Source organism: Tarenaya hassleriana, unplaced genomic scaffold, assembly GCF_000463585.1.
Source record: "Tarenaya hassleriana unplaced genomic scaffold, ASM46358v1 Cleome1, whole genome shotgun sequence".
Taxonomy (NCBI): domain Eukaryota; kingdom Viridiplantae; phylum Streptophyta; class Magnoliopsida; order Brassicales; family Cleomaceae; genus Tarenaya; species Tarenaya hassleriana.
The window spans coordinates 2,873,743-2,885,801 of record NW_010960187.1 but is presented as its reverse complement, the minus strand read 5'-3'; the positions used below and the strand labels follow the sequence as shown (position 1 = coordinate 2,885,801).

Genomic DNA, 12,059 nt, shown 5'->3' with positions numbered 1-12,059 from the left:
CGTGTGTGAGTATATTTCCAAGTTAATTTGAAAACAAAATTTTTAGTGAAATAACTAGTTAGAATATATATATATATATATATATATATGTTAATGCAACAAGTCCTTCTTGTCGTGTGTCGACAACAGATTCACTCTCTCCACCGCTTTCGCTGCCTGAGAAAACCAAACACACAAACAAAAGCCAAATAAGGTTAATTACATTTTTTTTTTTACTTCATGAAAAAAAGTAAAATTTAGTTTATAATCGCAATTCAATCGAAAAAAAAAGAGGTAAAAAAATATAGAGTAAAGTAAGTCATTTTTTTACCTCTCTATCCCAATCGCAACGCATCGTCATAATGGCCAAGATCACGGTTTGAACAAACGTACCTCCAAATATCATCCCTCCCCACATTCCCTTTTTACCATCACATATCACGAAAAACCACATTTTTAAAATTAAAAATTAAAGATAAAAATAGACACGTGGGAAAATTCAAAACAGGTTTCTTGCGATACAAGAAAGCAGAGCTCACCATAACACCCAAGTTAAAGACCCAACCCATGAGAGCTCCAAGTGGAACACCGACGAGGTAATAGCATCCCAGGTTCACGTAAGCAACCTTTTTCTGCCAACCCGACCCGACCGCCACGCCTGCCACGTCAGCAATCCGACCCGTAATTTTCTTTGTTGCGTGTATGACAAGAAAACTGAAAAGATTTTGAAATAAGGGTTTCACTTGCCTGATAGAACAGGCTGGACGCTGTTCAAGAGGATGGTGACGCCTAAGAGATAAGAGAGGGTATCCACTTCGGACAGAACTTCGGGGCTTGAAGTGAAGATGAGAGCGACCTTGTCCCTTAGGAACATCACCACTAGACAGATGACTAACCCGATCACCGTCGACTGTCCCACCGACACTTTCGTCGCGAATTTCGCTCCCCTTCCATTCCCGGCTCCTAGCTCGTTCGCCACCCGCACCCTGTATACGTTCATGTCAGCTCAGCAATGTTAGTTGCAGACGGTTGGGTGAATGTAGCCAAGTTTTGGAGAAAGATTCATTCTTCTGTTATTTGTAATGTCTGTATATAAAGATGGAAGAACTAAGGAATAAAGTTATCGAGTTCATTTTACTCATTCTAAGATTTTCCTTCTCAGCTTTCTCTCACTAGAAACAGAGTTCTTCGTTTCCTGAAAGTTCCGTAATCATTTGCATCCGGTAAGAACTGGACTGTGTATACGAATGTTTATGAAATAAACTTAAATCCAAAACTCGCGACATTTATAATAGATTCAGACACATATCAATAATGGGTCCATGCCAAAAACCGTGATTTTGCAGATTAAACTCGCGCGAAATCGGAAACCGTTGACGAGGTATAAAATCACTCGTTATAAGCTTATAAGGGTATTTTCGTCATTACGTATATGTAATTTACCCGGTGGCGGCGAAGAAAGCCATTGGAATCATCATCTCCCAACCGTTGATGCTCATGCTGCAATTACAAAAAAACAAAGTTTTCTCTGTGTTCGTACATATATATATCCTTCATTTTTTTTGTTCGTATAGGGAAACAAAGAGATTAAAAAAAAAGGACAGAGCTCTTACCAAACAGACAACGCATCGACGGCTAATGTTGCGTTTTTAAGATGCCCAGTCATCAAAATCAGTATCCTGTAGTACCAATTCTCTAAACTGCAACAGAATCAAAACAATCAACTTGTTTCGTACCTCTCTAAGATCATGGTCATATATAGAAACACGAAATACATATATATACGGCACCATAGCATGACTCCGGCGGCGGCGGAGAGCTTGAGGAAGTCCCACAGGCCGGAGAAGGCTTCGGTGGAGAAGCCGGTCCACGTCAGCGGGCAACCACCGCAGGCGGCGTACGAGTAGAGGCCGAAGACCAGAACCCACCACGATATGTCCAGAGACAAGCATGCTCCGACGATCCCCCAACCCAACACGCTCACGAACAACCAGCTGGTCAACGCGTTGACCACCAGCCCTAGAAACGACACCCACGCGATCACCTGGGTTTTGAGCTGGCTCTGGAGGAAGCGTTGGAGAGGGAACTGGAAGGCGAAGCTGAAGTGGAGAGGGATCATCCAGAGGGCGGTCTGGCCGGAGAGACGCGCCACGTCATCGGGCAGGCCGAGGAGCCGAAGCAGAGGAGTGGCGAAGACGTAGAGAGGGAGGAGGAGGAAGCAGCAGACGAAGAGAACTATCCACGACCTCTGCATGTACACTCCCAGCATGTTGTACCTTTTCGCCCCAAACGCCTGCCCGCACAGCGTTTCCAACGCACTCGCCATTCCCAGCTGCAACATTGTTTAAGAAAATTATTAACTAATATGATTATCAGTTGGTGATTTCGGTTTGGTTATATAGAACCGAACCGATTTGAATTGTTAGACCGAATCCCATATAAAAACCGGTGAAGAGAACATTTTTTTTACGATTCAATACATCGGAATCCGAAATGACTACAAGATAATTTAGGAATCCAAAATTTGTGTGAAAAATAAGCGTTTAAACCAGATAATTATAGTTTTTATAAAACATAAGTTGTGATTGTTCGGTTATATAAAACCAAACGATCTGAATTGAACAATACAACATTGTAATCCGATGAAGGGATATAATTTTGTTAAACAAATATCAAAATAATTTAAAAGCTAAAAAGATTCTCTATAAAATAAAGATTTAGATTCATAAAAACTAAACCTTAATCAAATCAGATCTAAACTTAAAAATTAATATTATATTTTTACTAAAACCAGATTATTTATAAAAAACATAACTGAAGAACCTCGTCGAAACTCGAAATGCCCGGTAACGAGTACGAACATGTTTAAGACAAAAAATCCTTGAAGCCATTTATTGCTCTCTTCAATCAAATTCTGATTTGTCGTACTTGTAAAATTATTGTAATAGAAAAATCAATAAGCCAAATCAATCTTATAAATATATTGTTTGTCACATAAGTATATAACACGTAGAGAGAGAGAGGGAGTACGAGGAGGCCGAAGTTGAAGCCGACGATGACGGTGTTGGCGATGGAGATGGCGGCGAGTTCTACTTCGCCGAGGTGACCGGCGAAAGCTTGAGTCACCACGTTCATGGTGTACGACGCCACTCTGCTTATGATGCTGGGTCCCACTATCTGCCATAGCTTCTTCGTCTCTTCCCACACCCTCCGGCAAAACTCCCCCTCCTCCTCCGCCGCATCCACGTCAGCTTTTTCCGGCGATAAAAACGGCCGCCTCATCATATCCCTCCCACCGCCACCTTCTCCGTTCTCCATGCGTATATATCTTGCTCGAGTTTTCTCGATTCTTCTCTGTTGTTTTGTTCTTTTCTTCTTTTTTTTTCTGTTCCTTGTTTTCTTTTTCTTCAACTTTTTTGGAAGTATGTTTTCTTTTTTCTTTTTTAGGTCGGCTAAATATGTGATAGACATGACATGAGGATGAAATAAGTTAATGCATGTATAGATAGATGTGGGAATATAAAATAAAATGCACTTTTTTTTAAAAAAAAGTTTATTTAACATAATATGTTAAGTGAATATTCCGAGGTGGCAAAAACAAGATTGGATTTGTCTCGTGAAAACCGTATAATAACAATAGAAAAAAAGACGACAAAATTTAGGGACCTACACATTTTTTTTAAAAATTGTTATCCTTCGTTGCACTTTTAACGTTTTAAGTTTTTAGCATATGGCAAGTGAATATTCCAAGTGGCAAAAAAATAAGATTGGATTTGTCTCATTACAAACATATAATAAAAATTTAAAAAATAAATAAGACCACAAAACTACACAATTTGTTTAAATTGTTGTCCTTTGCTTTTTTTTTTCTCTCTCCTGGGTTTTTACTTTAAATTCGGGTTCCACTGTCTCGGCGTAATAATCTGGAAATGGCTGACATATGATTTAGTTCAGTGGCATAAATCAACTAATCAAAATATATTGAAATTATTTTGTCTGGATGCCAAACTGATTAATAATAATAATAATTGGCTGGCGAATCTTCTGGTCATATCCTGGGTGCTGATAATAATAATAATAATCTTTGAAAAAGTTGAGATAGATGGATCTTCCAACAATGGTCGGGACTTTTTTGTGGACCCATTATATATATTTATACATGCACATGCACTGACAATCATATATATTATTATTATTATTATTAAATGGTAGGGATTCAGATTCTCGGATTTCGAATAACCAAATAACAAATATACCCGCATACCCGTGGTTTCGATTGGATACCCACAAACAACCATAGATTAATTATCAATGAGGAGACGACAAGTCTAATGGTACGGGTACCATCGTTTTCAATTTAGCCAATTGACGGGTGGTTTTCCCCGACAGGACTCTTCCATGCGATTTAAAAGTTGATTGAATATAAACATTTTAAAATTAACTTTATAAAAAAACATTTTAAAATTAAATTAATAATCAAAATCCCATATAAACCTACCGGCGGTGGATCGGGTAGGATCTGAGCCTAACACCTTTTAATAGGCTTTTTTCTTCAGTCCATTATTGTTCATGGCATTTCTATGCTTTGATACTAACCGATATCTGAATCTAGGTATACAAATAAAATATATATTATTTTTAAAATTTGGAAAACCAAATCCAAACTAAATATAAAAATAATTCAAAAACGTTTTTTAAATGAAAATATTTGCAATGTCAATTAAATGTTAAAGTCTAAAATCTTACAAAAAATCCATTTATTTTGGCTGGCATAAATTTGGGCATCTTTTTCTCCAAATTTCGGCATCCCTCCCTAAAATTCAGAAAAAATTGACATTCCTCGTAAATCAAACATTTAGTTATTGAACTTAATCGTTAATCACAGAGAGGTAATGACCTCATAGTAGACGCACCATCACCATGGGAACCACAATCATGAGCATTTATGTTTTCACAAGTTACCTGTCAAGAATCCACCAATGGCAGTTCTGAATCAGGATGATCATGGCAGAAAAAATGCCAGCTTGAATCATGGAAAGCTGGAAAATAATCATCAGACACTGTCTCGATCGCAAACTCGTGCGTGAAACTTCTTACAGCGATGATACGTCTCGTCGAACTGATAACCCTCGGGTTTAACGAGTTCTTGTTCTCGACGACATGCTGCTCATATGTCTGAAAGCTGTTCCCGAACAATGCAATTCTCGACAAGGAATCCGTTCTCCAGTTCGCCTGCAACAGATTGCTGTATAGCTCGGCTTCACAGTGTGGCATGAAGAAAAGGGTCGGCTTTATAGCTTCTCTCCGACCTTGCTCGTTGACAGACAGAACAGAGCAGCCGAGAGATGTTACGACGTTAGATTCTGTTGCGGAAAGAACTGGATCAAATACTTCTATGTCACCGATCCAATCAAACTTCTTCTTCAACAAGATCGCTATGCTTAGCTGAAATCTCGGGGGTTCGTAAGATTCGATGCTGCCTATGCCATAAATCACCATATTCAGCTGTGACTCAGTGCCCAAGACACGACGGAAGTGATCTAAAACCTCAGGAGCCTGGATTTTTCCAACGAATTCTGCGTAAAACTGCGAGTTCTCGAGTTTCTTCATAGAGATTTCCATCTTCTGTATTAGCCTTGACTGTCTCAGAGAATCAACTTCAAGTTCATTCGGTGTCCAAGGTTGTTGTTGTTCTTCTTCTTCTTGAGCCTTATACTTCGGAAATCTTCTTCCCTGTCTTCCTCGACGATTCAAGACAACTTTCCATTCGCCATCTTCGCTCGAATTATTAACAGACCCCATTGAATCCGAAACCGGGATTTTACTACGAACCCGTCTCGAGAATTGGCTTAAGGAACTAGTAATATCTATCTTCCATAACTCTCACACAATCTGTGAATTTCTAACCGTGACATCAGTTATTGCCACCTGCAATTAAGCGATAAGAGAATTTCGACTTAGATGGAATCACAAAATTCTCGAAAACGATCATAAAAACAGCAAATACGTGATCACGATTTTGATCAGATCGATCCAGTACAATGTACATATACATATATAAAGACATGAGGAGATAATGCTACCGAGAACAACGGTTTCTAAATATCCATGATCATCCTCTGAAATTTCTCCAAACAACATTTCAGGGAGAACTAATTTGGGCCTCCGACACGACTGGCGTTATTGATGTCTGAAGCTTTCGTCTTCAGATACTTCAGAGGATTTCCAACAGTGATGTCGAAGTTTACCGGTTGTTAACGGAGAGGATAGAGGAGGAAGAAGACATACCAGAGATTCGCGAGGGAGATGGAGAAGGTGTCTAGGGTTAGGGTTTCGGCCGATTGGTAGTGACAACCCTGACGGAGCACGCGCTTCTTGAATTGGGCCCATAATTTGGGAAACCATTTTTTTATTGGGTTTTTCCTTCTTTATATAGTAAATGAATTTCAATAGTGCTGTATTTTGGATGCTAATTTTTTTTAAATAGTTGATTGACTTTATATTCAATTCGTTTTTTATAACATGAAAAAATTATAATTTAGAATAATCAAATTTAGTATAGATTTGATTATAAGCAATCAATTTTTTTTAGATAAAACTTAAAAATATAAAATTTATAATTAATAGAATGTACATATAATACACTGTATTAGATACTAAAAATAAAAACAATAGAATTACTAGCGAAAACTAAAAAAAAATATAAACTATTAGATTCTAAATAGATACGGAGATATATAGAAGTTTTATCAAAAAGTTTATTTAGTCCAAAACTCTAAACGTATTTTATTTCATGTAATTGACTCTTTTGACAACACCCGCTCCAGACACGTGGCATGATATGGTTGGTTTGTGGTGTACGATAAATGTAACCTCGTGTGCATTTTAGCGTTGCCTCAGCGCAGCTTCAACTGTAGTATAAAGCCTTCATATGATTGTTGCTTGTCTGATTCGTCGTCTTCTTGTTTCCTTATCGTCGTCGCCGTCGTCGTCGACAATGGAAACTTTGAAACCATTAATTAAAATCACGAGCGTGAAATCAAAGCAAGCGATGTTACTGTGGTTGGAGGGTTTTCGAGAAGCTTGTTGTCTTCATCGCGTCGTCATTCTTTGTCTCAGGTTCGCTTCTCTTGCTCCAATTTCTAGTTTTCGACAGATATGGAAACTCAATTTTCATCGGATCCTGTTTGGTTGGCAGTAAAATTGGGAATTTGACAACCCTTTGCGTTTTTCTTTCATGGGTAGGTCGCGAAATCTCCTGTTTCGAACTGGGCAGTGTTTTCTTCTGAATGGTTTGATCTTCTTAGGAAGGTAATCTCATCTCCATGGTTCATGCATCACTTTCTCCATACGTGTTCTTCATCCTGGTTGTACGAAGGTGAGGGGATTTGCTCAATTGGCCTCTTAAAGCTACGATTGCCATATTCAGCTTTCGCACGGTGCTGAAATTGGTTGAGTTCCAATGTTATCACAAAGCTGAATGATTGGAAAGAACATTAGGATTGTAATTTCAGTTCAAGATGCTGAAAGTCCTTGAAAACGGGTTATGTTTTGTAATTCAAAAGCGAAGCAGAGAATCTGTTTCCTGTGCCTAAGTACTTGAGATGAGCTCTTGAGAATGCTAGTCATGGTCGTTTCCTTATTGCCATTCTGAGATTAAGAATTCTACCAGTCGAATATACCTGACTCATACGTTTTTCACCGTTTTCCCTGTTGTTTTGTTGCAGTCTAGGCCTGTTCAACAAATTTGTTGTCCCAACCCTTCAGTGGATATTGCCTGATCGGTGTTCTCTGATCACTTCTCAAGAATTCTGTTCGTCTGGCAACGTTTTAAGAGTTTATTCCTTCTTACGTGGTGGACTTGTGCAGCTATTTTACGTAAGTATGCTGTTTACGCCAAGACTTTGATGAGCTTCTTGATGGAATCTTATATTGTCTTTCTTTTTCTTCTTTTGCTATGATCATAACTTCACACTGTTCAAGAAGTTCGTAGTTTTGTCTGTTTTCTGCTTTGATGAGCATGTTCTTCCTGTGGCCACAGGTGTTTTGGTTCTATCCCTTGTATATGTTCAGCTTCATCTTGAGTAACATCTGGTAGGCTCCTTTAACATTATTCTATTCACATATCTTCACTAAATAGAATATTGTGTATAACCTGTACTTGAATCTTTGGTTGTGTCTTTTGATTGAAGCGTGTTTATATCATGTTTTATATGTTTTTCCTCTTTTTACTTCGTTTTCTACTTTATTAAGTTGAGGCTATGAAGATCGTTGCTTTCCAGGTACAATGATATTGCAAAGTATGGATTTGAAGCAATGGAGAGATCTGACTCGAGTTCAGTAGAAGGTGAAACTGTGGCCTCGACGAACATGGCAAAAGCTGAAAGGCCTTCTGGATTTGGAGGGTATACTGCTCACTTCAGAAAAATTCTCGAAAGCGAGAAATAATAAACGATTGTATGTATTAAGGTCCTTTAGCACCACGTTCTTTTTCAGGGTCATGATCGTAATAGGAGAGCAGGTGTACTCAATAATACTGTTGACCGTCTTTTTTCTGGAGGTAAATTATTTCCCTTTATATCTCTTCCTATGGTGAAACTGTTTGTGAAATTTCTAATAGCTGTCAATTGGGTATTGTCCTGAATTTGGTTGCTTTCGTGAATTACCGTTTGATAACATATGCTGCTTTAACCTGGTGGCAATCAAATGTAGGTTTATGCGGTTGGATATGTACCATACATTGGCAAGATACTAAATTTCTTACTTCTTTCATGGATGTATGCCTACTACTCTTACGAGTATGTGCCTGATCTCTCACTTTTTACGTTATTTTATAGAATGGTACCTTACCTTGAAATGATTTTAGACCAACTTATCGAATCCCGGGTTTCTCATTGTAGATATAAATGGAACTTCTCAGGAGTGCCACTGGACAAAAGGCTGGACTTCTTTGAATCTAACTGGGCGTTCTTTGCTGGTTTCGGTAACCAAACTTCCTATTTCCGTCATTCTGTTGTTTGATTTGAATCAGTAAAAGGGGAAATTTACCCATTGGTCTAATTTGTTTTTCAGGAAGCCCCTGTGTTCTTGCCATTTTCGTTTTCTCTCCTCTTGTTAGCGGTGCACTTATGGCCATCCTGTTTCCACTGGTTCGCTTTCTTGCTCCAAACGAGTCGAAAGCTCAATATCCCGACTGATTTCTCAATGGTCGGTGTTAACGAATTGTTTTCAGTTTGTTTTAACCGCTACAGGATCAGGGCCTGAAAAAGCCATTCTTGCCCCGAGAAGGACGTGGAAATGCGCGGGTTTAGGGAGACTTCCGATATTCTATGTCGCGGATACACTCTCGTAAGCCACTGACCTTTCCTCGCTGTATCGTAATTTCAGATGGGTTATATCCTAAAATTTTGGATCGGCTTTCATTCTCGAGACTTGAAATAGGAACCCATTTAAGACATTGCTAGTTTTCATAATTCTACTCCCATGTCTGTCTCCATGCAATGATGTATCTTTCCTTTTTATGATTTCTTAAAAATTCACAGCTATTAACTTTGTGTGGAACTGTTCTTGGTGTTTTTGTTCTTAAGGATGTTGGCTTTGTCCTTCTTCCGGTTGGAGTCTCTGCAACAGACAGGACATGACAAGGCGAACTGAACCTCCGAAATCGATTGCCATTGGACATTGTAAGATGAACCCTCGAGGTTTTCGGAAAGACGACACGTAATCACACGAACCCTTCGGACCGATCATTCAACACCGATCTTCAGTTTCGGTACCCAGCACTTGATTTCTGTCTTCTTGGTGTGCAGTGCTTTAGAAAAAAGCCATGGCTGCAAAAAGATCATACAGCAGAAAAATATATGGTTGGAACAGTTTGATTGTGATGGAAATCCTTTGCAAAAAAAAAAACTAAAACCAAATTACAGAATTTGAATCTATTTGTTCAGTGTTGCATTCGTTTCACTTTGGCTCTTGTGTGCAACTTGGAGATTTCAGTTTCTTACCCTTGGTAGTTAACCGGTGAAACGGAGGCGAGTTCGAACCTTAAATTAGGAAAGAGAGTGTCCTAATCACATGATATATTGTCAACCCCGAAATCACTGATTGGTTAAGGTGAAACTGATTGGTTTGATTTTTTTTCTCATTCCCAACCGCCCTAAACCGAGATCGAACCCAAAGAAAACCGGGGCAACATTTCGAACGTTTTTTCATTTATTTACGGAGTACATAATAATAATAATAATAATAATAATAATAATAATAATAATAATAATAATAATAATAATAATGAGCTTGTATTAAAACTAGGGGTGGGCGAACGGTCGGTTACGGGTTAATCGGTTACGGTTATTTCGGGTTTGGTTATTTCGGGTTATTAAAACTCATAACCAAACGGTTAATTAATTTTATTAGGTTCGGTTCGGTTCGGTTTCGGTTCGGTTCGGTTCGGTTTTGTCTATTTAAAACTATAACCAAACTATAACCAAATAAAGATTCGGTTCGGTTCGGTTATAATACTTAAAAAATCAATTCATTTATAATTAAAAATATTCAAATAAAATATAATATAAAATATTATCATAATTATTTTAACATATAAATAATAATATCTAAATTTATATTTTGATATAAAACTATTAAATAAATAAAGATCGTTTTTTTTCTAATGTTTATAACACAAAACTTTAAAAACAATAATAACAATTATAAAATGTATTTAAAATATAATAAAATAATGATTAAATCAAGAATATAAACATTCATATATGTATATAAATATATATAAATGAAGATATATAAACGGTTTGGTTCGGTTCGGTTCGGGTTCGATTATTTCGGGTTTTAAAAAATCATAACCAAACGGTTATTTAATTTTATTCGATTCGGTTCGGTTCGGGTATATATCGGTCGGTTCGGTTAATAACCGAAATACCCAAACCGAATGCCCACCCCTAATTAAAACTAGGACAGTGTCCTTTTGCTTTTATTGGATACGCTTTTTGCTTCCCTCAATAATTTTTCCCATAATTAATTTGCATCCAGAAAGTTAGAAACAACTTTATTCTCTCCCTCCTCTCTTTTAAGCATGGCTTTTTTCCCTTCTCTGATTTTTCGGATATTAACACATGAAAGTGATGAGCTTTCACAGTTGAAGGAAGATCCAATTGAGGAAGATGAAGGAGTTCGATTATCACGAGCTCGTCAAGGCCACCGATGGATTCTCTCCGACCAGACTCATCGGCAAAGGAAGCCATGGATGTGTCTTCAAAGGTCTTCTCGAACACGACGGTCATAGAATCGTAGCCATTAAAACACCTTCGGTGATGACGTCATCGTCTATCTCCATTGTTTCGGACACTGTACAAGCAGAGAAGCTGAAGAAACTCGAAAACGAGATCAGGGTTTTGTCGTCTCTGTCTTCTTCGAGTCCCCACGTCGTGAGCTTTGTCGGAGCGAGTCGCGACTCGGTGAATGTCCCCAACCACAAGCTCATGCTAATGGAGTTCATGCCAAATGGATCGCTGCACCGTCTGCTTCACGTGTCGACCTCTCCTCCTCCCACGTGGCATCGGCGCGTGGAGATCGCCCTCCAGGTGGCGCGTGCGCTTCACTTCCTGCACGAGCAAGCCGTTATCCACCGCGACGTCAAGTCGGAGAATGTCCTGTTCGATTCGAATTGGAATGCGAAACTCGCCGACTTCGGACTCGCCGTGTCGACACAGCGAGTCGACTCAGCGATTCAGACAAATCCGCCGGCGGGGACGATCGGGTACATAGACCCGAGCTACACTTCCCCAGAGAAACTGAGCACGAAGACCGACGTATTCAGCTATGGCGTCGTGTTGTTGGAGATCATGAGTTGCAGAAAAGCCATAGATGTCACTCGCTCGCCGGCTTCGATCGTAGATTGGGCGATTTCGTCGATCGAGGAAGGGAAGATCGGAGAAATCACCGGCGTAGGATCAGCGCCGTCGTGCATATCCGCCGCAATCGAACGGATACTACGGATGGCTGTGAGGTGCGTGTCGCCGCCGACGGAATCCCGGCCTTCAGCCGGAGAAATCGCGGCAGAAATAGCG

General features: G+C 39.1%; 4 protein-coding genes across 9 annotated transcripts in view; 2 read left to right on the top strand and 2 right to left on the bottom strand.

Annotated features, from left to right (window-relative positions):
• Window positions 1-3,448, bottom strand: part of LOC104807212 (protein DETOXIFICATION 27-like) — a 20,750-nt gene extending 17,302 nt beyond the window's left edge. The window contains exons 1-8 of the mRNA XM_010532401.2: window positions 3,010-3,448; window positions 1,770-2,311; window positions 1,593-1,679; window positions 1,423-1,479; window positions 727-965; window positions 519-637; window positions 311-400; window positions 66-156 (exon numbers count right to left, since the gene is read on the bottom strand). Of these exons, the coding sequence (XP_010530703.1) occupies window positions 91-156; window positions 311-400; window positions 519-637; window positions 727-965; window positions 1,423-1,479; window positions 1,593-1,679; window positions 1,770-2,311; window positions 3,010-3,297 (1,488 nt within the window). The 5' untranslated portion in view covers window positions 3,298-3,448 and the 3' untranslated portion in view covers window positions 66-90. The remainder of the gene's footprint in view (window positions 1-65; window positions 157-310; window positions 401-518; window positions 638-726; window positions 966-1,422; window positions 1,480-1,592; window positions 1,680-1,769; window positions 2,312-3,009) is intronic.
• Window positions 3,449-4,724: 1,276 nt separating this feature from the next.
• LOC104807160 (protein SENSITIVITY TO RED LIGHT REDUCED 1) lies at window positions 4,725-6,364 on the bottom strand. 3 transcript variants are annotated; one of them, XM_010532317.2, is made up of 3 exons: window positions 6,268-6,364; window positions 4,942-5,907; window positions 4,725-4,792 (listed from the first exon to the last, which is right to left on the bottom strand). In XM_010532317.2, the coding sequence occupies exon 2, from the start codon at window positions 5,779-5,781 to the stop codon at window positions 4,945-4,947; it is 837 nt and encodes a 278-aa protein (XP_010530619.1). In that variant the 5' UTR covers window positions 5,782-5,907; window positions 6,268-6,364; the 3' UTR covers window positions 4,725-4,792; window positions 4,942-4,944. The 3 variants fall into 3 exon arrangements, with proteins under 3 accessions (XP_010530619.1, XP_010530628.1, XP_010530609.1); XM_010532326.2 differs by lacking the exon at window positions 4,725-4,792 and having other exon boundaries at window positions 4,799-5,907; window positions 6,063-6,364; XM_010532307.2 differs by lacking the exon at window positions 4,725-4,792 and having other exon boundaries at window positions 4,799-5,907.
• Window positions 6,365-6,926: 562 nt separating this feature from the next.
• On the top strand, window positions 6,927-9,942 carry LOC104807147 (protein EI24 homolog). 3 transcript variants are annotated; one of them, XM_010532281.1, is made up of 11 exons: window positions 6,927-7,098; window positions 7,225-7,290; window positions 7,707-7,857; window positions 8,021-8,073; window positions 8,262-8,384; window positions 8,476-8,539; window positions 8,692-8,777; window positions 8,880-8,962; window positions 9,052-9,128; window positions 9,231-9,327; window positions 9,567-9,942. In XM_010532281.1, exons 1-10 carry the CDS (start codon window positions 6,977-6,979, stop codon window positions 9,288-9,290), a joined length of 885 nt encoding a protein of 294 aa, XP_010530583.1. In that variant the 5' UTR covers window positions 6,927-6,976; the 3' UTR covers window positions 9,291-9,327; window positions 9,567-9,942. The 3 variants fall into 3 exon arrangements, with proteins under 3 accessions (XP_010530583.1, XP_010530572.1, XP_019057548.1); XM_010532270.1 differs by having other exon boundaries at window positions 6,928-7,098; window positions 9,212-9,327; XM_019202003.1 differs by lacking the exon at window positions 6,927-7,098 and having other exon boundaries at window positions 7,281-7,357; window positions 7,712-7,857; window positions 9,212-9,327.
• Window positions 9,943-10,991: 1,049 nt separating this feature from the next.
• LOC104807134 (serine/threonine-protein kinase-like protein At5g23170) overlaps window positions 10,992-12,059 on the top strand; it is a 2,093-nt gene continuing 1,025 nt past the window's right edge. Inside the window, exon 1 of one of the 2 annotated variants that reach the window (XM_010532253.2) lies at window positions 10,992-12,056. In XM_010532253.2, the coding sequence (XP_010530555.1) occupies window positions 11,154-12,056 (903 nt within the window). In that variant the 5' untranslated portion in view covers window positions 10,992-11,153. The other variant, XM_010532261.2, reaches the window with a different exon arrangement.

What these genes read in the sequence shown, in the direction of transcription:
- LOC104807160 (XM_010532317.2), bottom strand. Translation starts at nt 5,781, where the DNA reads ATGGGGTCTGTTAATAATTCGAGCGAAGATGGCGAATGGAAAGTTGTC.
- LOC104807147 (XM_010532270.1), top strand. Translation starts at nt 6,977, where the DNA reads ATGGAAACTTTGAAACCATTAATTAAAATCACGAGCGTGAAATCAAAG. An exon ending in GTCGTCATTCTTTGTCTCAG is followed by an intron (nt 7,099 to 7,224) that starts GTTCGCTTCTCT and finishes TTTCATGGGTAG; the next exon opens with GTCGCGAAATCTCCTGTTTC. An exon ending in TGACCGTCTTTTTTCTGGAG is followed by an intron (nt 8,540 to 8,691) that starts GTAAATTATTTC and finishes AATCAAATGTAG; the next exon opens with GTTTATGCGGTTGGATATGT.